We start from the raw sequence: 7,302 nt of genomic DNA on the forward strand, positions 1-7,302 counted from the left end.
TGATTGTTGAAATATAGGATTTTGTTTATGCTGATTCATGGTTTGACCTTCAAATTTTAATCGCGGACTCTAGAGACTTCAGACTACTATAAATTGTTGGGTTAATGCGTCTGTGATCTTCAGTGATGCCAGTCGCGTAGTATTTAAAATATACAAGTTTGATAATTTTTAAATAGCACACGTTCATTGTTACATCATATTCTTATTTATTTAAACTTAGAGGATATTTTTGTTACGTTAAAAATTTGAAAATGATTCGAAATTTGAGCAAATCGTTAAAGGTGCCAAAAGCACAATTTGCGACTGCAGCGGCGCCGGCACCGCACACCACCCCGGAAATTAAATACACTGGAGTAAGTACTTTTTATTATATATTTTCAACGTATATACATCTATAATGCTATTACATTGTACATGGTTTATAACTTATTATTCATTTATTTTATAACTAGGGCAGTAATTCTCGTGTCACGGTGTTTGTGGTTGAACTCCTCCGAAACGGCTTGACCGATTCTCATGAAGTTTTGTGTGTATATTGGGTATGTCTGAGAATCGGACAGCATCTATTTTTCATCCCCCTAAATGTTAAGGGTAGGGTCCACCCCTTAATATATTTTATTTAATTTTTAGATAAATTTTTATTTTTCTATCAACTATACCAACAGCATTAAAAATACATACAACCCTAAATCTTCAACCCTCTACTATCAACCTCTATTTTTTATTATAAATGATATAGGTACATGGCAAAAAGACGTTTGCCAGGTCAGCTAGTTATCTTATAAAATTTATCAAATATACTAGTAAGTATTCAGATATTCGCATTAATTAAGATATAATTAGTATAAATATTTGAAAAAGTTATATTATTAGTATTCATAAATTTTTATATGTATAATGAATTAGCCTGTATATATAATACAGGATGTTCATTTACCTATATTTGGTATAAATAGTGCTGGTTATAAAAACATATATTATATTATGTTAATTATTTACAGATATTTATCAATAATGAGTGGGTGAAAGCTGCTGATGGCAAAACATTTCAAACTGTGAACCCTACTGACGAGAAAGTTATTGCGGACATTCAACAGGGTGGAAAAGCAGACATTGATAAAGCAGTCCAAGCAGCAAAAGATGCCTTCAAGTAAGATCTAAATGATTATTTTAGTTATTATGAACTATTTTCTAGTACTAATTAATAACATAAAATTTAAGATTTCACTCATGAAAAAAACAAGACACTTAACTTCTTTTGTATACAACGCACTGATCAACTAATATAGAAAATGTTTAATATTTTTATATTTTAAATAAGGCTGGGCTCACCATGGAGGACAATGGATGCATCTCATCGGGGCTACCTATTAAACAAATTGGCTGATCTTATTGAGAGAGACAGGACTTATCTTGCGGCAAGTATTTTAATAAACTTATGATATATACGCTATATATATATTGAAAAGAGGATCTACAAGGAAAGAAGAGGAATAACAAGTCTAGATCCACCTAAACCTCTTTTTCTTCACATGGGGAAATATTTGATAAATATATATTAGTTCTACTTATTGGTGTTTTAAGAAAAAGGCAATATATGTTATTATCTTAAATTCCCACGTTAAAACTATCTGTGGGTATTATTAAAAACTAATTTTTTTTGTTAATACATAGCTTATGAGACAAATAACTTGGCAGTCTATTGGTAAAATAATTAATTCTTAAAATCGTTTCTGTACATCCAGACACTTGAACACTCATTTAAATTTAAAAAAAAACCCAATGGTAATACTTAAATTGCATTATTACGAAGTACACGTAGATGTAGGAAGGTACATCTCCATCTGCGAGTTACAGGATATCAAAGAGTATTATTTTGTACTCATACAAAGTTCTCAACATTTATAAGCGGTGAGAACTTCAAATCGGTGGTGTTAGAACCCGAGAGTACCATCTAGGATAAAATAAGCCTACGAACAGAAAAGATTATTGGAATTGAAAAATTGATGTATAAGTCCTAAATCGTCTTGTTAATTAAGCTTTTCACACGGCTTTTGCAGTGTGATCTAGTTATCTATAGATCTAGACAACTAGATCGGATTTGATGGCGGATTATTGATTTAAAAAATATTGTTTATAGAGCTTGGAGACATTAGATAATGGTAAGCCATTCTTGGCCGCGTACGAAGGAGATTTACCCGGCTCAATAAATACCCTGCGGTACTACGCGGGTTGGGCCGACAAGAATCATGGCAAAGTGTTGCCAGCAGATGGCAAATACTTTGCGTACACTCGTCACGAGCCTGTTGGTAAGTTCATTAAAATAAATAAAAATAAAAAAGTTTCTGATATTTAAATAAATGTAAAGATTTATGTATTGATTCAGTTATGTTTATTTCATAGTTAAATCAAAATAAATTAACTCACTTCCCGTCTATACGCCTACATATACGCTTTGTACTAACAAGTCTTCATGCGAAATAAGACGCAGGCAGAAGCTTATTACTACTGTATGAATAAATTGAAAATTTAATTTTAAAGTAAGAATAAGGACTTTTATTATTAGTTTTTGCTAAATAATAATAGTCGAAGTACTGTACTTAAAACAGCAAAATTTATCAAATTAAAAAGATATTATTAATATATAGTATAAAGTTCGCAAAGCAACTTATAAGATATAAGGGTTAGGTTTTACGTTTTCTTGTTTTATTTATATGTGATATGATGTTCTCAGATCAATTTGTTTTCGTGCACCTAATTTATATATTTCTTTATAGTTATTATAATCGCTACCTAGTCCTTTATATAGGATTAAACCTTTTGTTAAAATTGTTTAACTTGAGAAGTTACGTATGGTGTTATAGTTGGAAAAATGTAACCAAATATAAACTGAAATTTAGTCAACTCTGGGTTATTTTAAGATACACACTTAAAGATGATTAAAATGATTTAATTTTTGTTTACAGGTGTTTGCGGTCAAATAATACCATGGAACTTCCCATTGTTGATGGCGGCGTGGAAGTTGGGTCCCGCCCTTGCAACAGGAAACACATTGGTGCTAAAACCAGCTGAACAGACTCCACTCACAGCCTTATATTTAGCACAACTAGTTAAGGTATCTAACATTTTTAAGTCACTGTGAACGTGCGTGTTTGACGTTTTAGGAATAGTGAATAATTGTGTATATCAAAATCGTTTTAAGGTAATATACCTAACGCGGTCTTATCTATGAAGTCAGTTAAGTTATTCAGTGAGTAAACTAAATTTTTACAGTGTTTTATGTTTACAGAATAATTTCTTTTCATGATATAAAAATATTTTGATTGGGTTCGATATCAAATAAAAATTAGAAAAAAAAATATATGTTTCCTGGGTTCAATTAATTCATAACTTATATCTTTTGCATTTTTAAAAATATTATAGATAAAAAACATATTTTTAATATTATATTTATCAAATATCTTTGAGTATCAGCTCTGGATGATATCTTGAACGCGTTCTATATATGTGTTTAATTATATACTATTTGTTGTACACATGCATATAAGTATTACGAACACATCATCATCTCTTACATTAGTATACATATAAAGATTTTTTAGGAAGCCGGCTTCCCTGAGGGTGTAGTAAACGTTGTGCCAGGCTACGGCGACGCCGGCGCAGCTTTAGTTGACCATCCTGATGTCGATAAAATTGCTTTCACTGGTAAGTATACCCGTAACAATTGCTAAAATATATAACAACCACATAAGGGCTGTTTCAAACACATACTAGACACTACACGTAATCTTAACTCAACATAAGTTATGATGACGCATTTTCTACTATTTCCATCGATTTCTTTATTTCCTCTAATTTTATAGTTAATAATTTGTGAAGGCACTTTTCTCTATTTCTAACAAATTATTTATACTATGCGATGGAAAACTATGTATAAAATATAAATACATATATACTTATTCTAAGGGCGTATAAGTATAATTTCGAGCTGCCGAAATAGAAAAAAAATATGTCTTTGGTTTAAAGAAACTATACATAGACAATCTATTATATTATGTGCTATATCTGACTTTACAATTCTTGACATTTCAATCAATATTTCTAACAGGTTCCACAGAAGTCGGTAAACTAATCCAGAAAGGTGCTGCGGGCACAGTGAAGAGGATCACTTTGGAATTGGGCGGAAAATCACCAAATATTATATTAAACGATTGCGACTTAAACCACGCCGTGGAAATGTCTCATATGGCGCTGTTCTACAATATGGGACAATGTTGCTGTGCGGGTAAGTTGCCATAACAAAAACATTTCTCTAATAAATTGCGGAGTCCTAACCAAGGTAAATAATGTTGATCGGTATATATTAAGATATTCGCTCGATTACCCGGACATTAAATCTTATCGCAGTCTAGCAAATGACTGATAACAATGGTTCAACCTAATTACATAAGATAAAATGTTACATAAACACAATACGATTGCTGATAAACAGTTTTTCAATTCCCTTCCTATTTGTATCATCAATTGAATATAACTTGGGAAGTCGTATTCGTTTATTAAACGTAGATTTATTATCAAGGTATATCTTACTCTGCTTACTATATTACCATATTAGAAAAAGTGTGTACCATTTTCAAGTTTTATATTAGTTTACCATCGTACTAAGCTTTTAAATACAAATACACATATAATTTACTAAAAAGGGTTTGCCAAGGGAATTACAATAAAATTTTAGATCTAGAAACGCAAAAGTAACAAAAGTAATTACAACTAAATTTTAACTAAGAGAACTTCCATACTACAGATATGTGTTAAAATTACATAATATTAATGAAAAATTATTGCAGAATTTTGAAAAATATAGCTCTGTAAAACTGGGAGGTTATTTTTCTGAATTAATAAACTATCTTAATAGCGCACCCCTTTAAAGTTTGTTTTTAAATTTATCAGTAACTATATGTAGACGTTTTTCTTTTCTATTATATTCCAGGTTCACGTACCTTTGTCCAAGACGAAATCTATGACAAATTCGTTGAGATGTCAGCGGAGCGTGCTAAGAGACGAATTGTGGGCAATCCTTTCGATCCTAAGACTGAACAAGGACCACAGGTATTTTTATTATATATTTTATTTTCAGTTAGATACTGAATTAAATGCTCTGTCCTGTCATAAAATGTCCCACGCTCCATTAAGAAGTTTCAAACTTCAAACTGTGAATATAAAGGTTACTAACTAAATATTAAGTGTGACTAGAGTGCGAAGGACGTACCAGCAATTCGAGGCTAACTCCTCACAAATTTCAGATTGACTTGGAGCAACACGAAAAAATTCTTAGTCTGATAGAAAGTGGGAAAAAACAAGGCGCGAAGTTAGTAACGGGTGGAAAACGTCAAGGTGATACGGGATTCTTCGTCGAACCCACTATCTTCGCAGATGTTAAGGATGACATGGATATCGCTAAGACTGAGGTAAAAATTATTAAGCGTTCAACCCTGGTCGTTTGAACTTCTGCTTTATTCTTATTATAAATGGCACATTGCTCGTAGGCAAAATCAATGTCCTTTTGGCCTTGATCATTCAGTTATCCCACATTAATTCACCTGTTTAATATTCGTTACAGATCTTTGGTCCAGTGCAACAGATAATTAAATTCTCAGATTTAGATGAAGTTATCGCTCGCGCCAATGACTCAGAGTATGGACTCGCAGCCGGCATCTTCACCAAGGACTTAGATAAGGCCAACTATCTCATTCAGGTAATGCTAATAGTACATAGTAATCTATGCTAAAGCAACACATTGATGGAAAGGGACAAAAAGTAGACTCGAAACTAAATAGTTTAGAATAAAAAGGTTTATTAACAAGTTGTAGAGACATAGAATGGATCATTAAATTAATTAAAATCAAATTAGCAAAATTTCCAATAAAATAAATATCTTTAATTACTTTCGCTGCATCAATTGACTTATCAATATGCAGTGCACACTGTTTAACACAAAGCGCAGAATGATAATTAACAGGTAAAAGAACTTGACGTCAGGGACTGGAGCGATGCCATTTTGTCTAGACGCGTTTTAGAGGGGTTTTAAAATTGAGATTTTTTAAAGAAGAATTAACTATAGTAAATTAAATAAGTTAAGCCACTAATAACCAATCTGAAACTGTTATTTAAATATTTCGTATCATACAATAATCCAAACATTTCTATTGCAGGGTCTCCGTGCTGGTACAGTTTGGGTGAACGATTACAATGTTTTTAGACAACAAGTGCCATTTGGTGGGTTCAAGCAATCCGGACTTGGAAGGGAAAACGGTCCATACGGCCTTAACAATTACACTGAAATTAAATCTGTAGTTGTAAGATTGACTGAGAAGAATTCGTAAATATTCGCACAAAACACAATATCTTTTGTAAAAATGTTTAAGTTCTATTCAATTCCGACGGTGTGATAATTATTGAAATAATATCAATTCCAAAGAGAAATTTTATTTTTAAGAGGGGGTCAAATCAAAAATGGCGTCAAAATCTAACAGTGCGTTTCTTTGAAGGTGCTACTCGTTTTACTTAGTTTATGTTTTTTATACTCTTAAGGAATATGTCTGCCAAAATGAAAGGTTAAATGCGACATACCAAATCACTCTCATTTTGTGTATGTAATTGTAACTAGATGAACTGTTCATTGTTTAGAAGTAATATATTTTTTTGATGCCATATAATTTATAATTTTAAAATACATATATAATTTTAGTATATTTACATTACATTGAAATATATTTTTATATAAAAAACTGGTACTTTTATTTAAAAATTTATTCCTTCATTTTGACTAACGTATGTAGATGAAAGGTGGTAGAGTTTTTTCATCTTATAGGAAAGAGCCTAAAGTCTACCAGTCTAAAGGTCCGAAACCGCCAATTGTTGTGTCGTGAAGTATACAGTCGCGACCGCAATAACCTAAATAACGTGATTCATGTAGGTGTCGCTAAACGCATTTGAAAAATTTTAAAATACATCGTAACGCTTAAAACGTGTTTTTGAACCAATTATCTGTTTCGTGATCATATGTGTGTCACGGCATGCTTTAGACCCTAAATTATTCAGTTTTTCTTGTTCAGATCGATTTTCAGATCCACTGTTCGCTATAAAGTATATACTACATACGGGAACGATACATGTTTTTCCTTTCCATAGGTCCGTTCGAGCAGTATTTACAATCCAGTGATAGTATAACTAAAAGCGTCAATTTTCCCATCCGAGTTAATAAACCCAAGCGACAATTAAGCCCTTCTATGTCTTTAAAAT

The 7,302-nt window shown here is 31.7% G+C and overlaps 1 protein-coding gene across 1 annotated transcript; it reads left to right on the forward strand.

Moving 5' to 3' along the window:
* Window positions 1-106: 106 nt before the first annotated feature.
* Window positions 107-6,731, forward strand: LOC111003208 (aldehyde dehydrogenase, mitochondrial-like). Its single transcript, XM_022273606.2, has 11 exons — window positions 107-353; window positions 1,002-1,150; window positions 1,322-1,418; window positions 2,141-2,309; window positions 2,967-3,115; window positions 3,603-3,705; window positions 4,109-4,285; window positions 4,991-5,109; window positions 5,304-5,468; window positions 5,621-5,755; window positions 6,213-6,731. Exons 1-11 carry the CDS (start codon window positions 252-254, stop codon window positions 6,381-6,383), a joined length of 1,536 nt encoding a protein of 511 aa, XP_022129298.2. The 5' UTR covers window positions 107-251; the 3' UTR covers window positions 6,384-6,731.
* The last annotated feature ends 571 nt before the right edge of the window (window positions 6,732-7,302 follow it).

This window comes from Pieris rapae, chromosome 5 (genome assembly GCF_905147795.1).
Source record: "Pieris rapae chromosome 5, ilPieRapa1.1, whole genome shotgun sequence".
Taxonomy (NCBI): domain Eukaryota; kingdom Metazoa; phylum Arthropoda; class Insecta; order Lepidoptera; family Pieridae; genus Pieris; species Pieris rapae.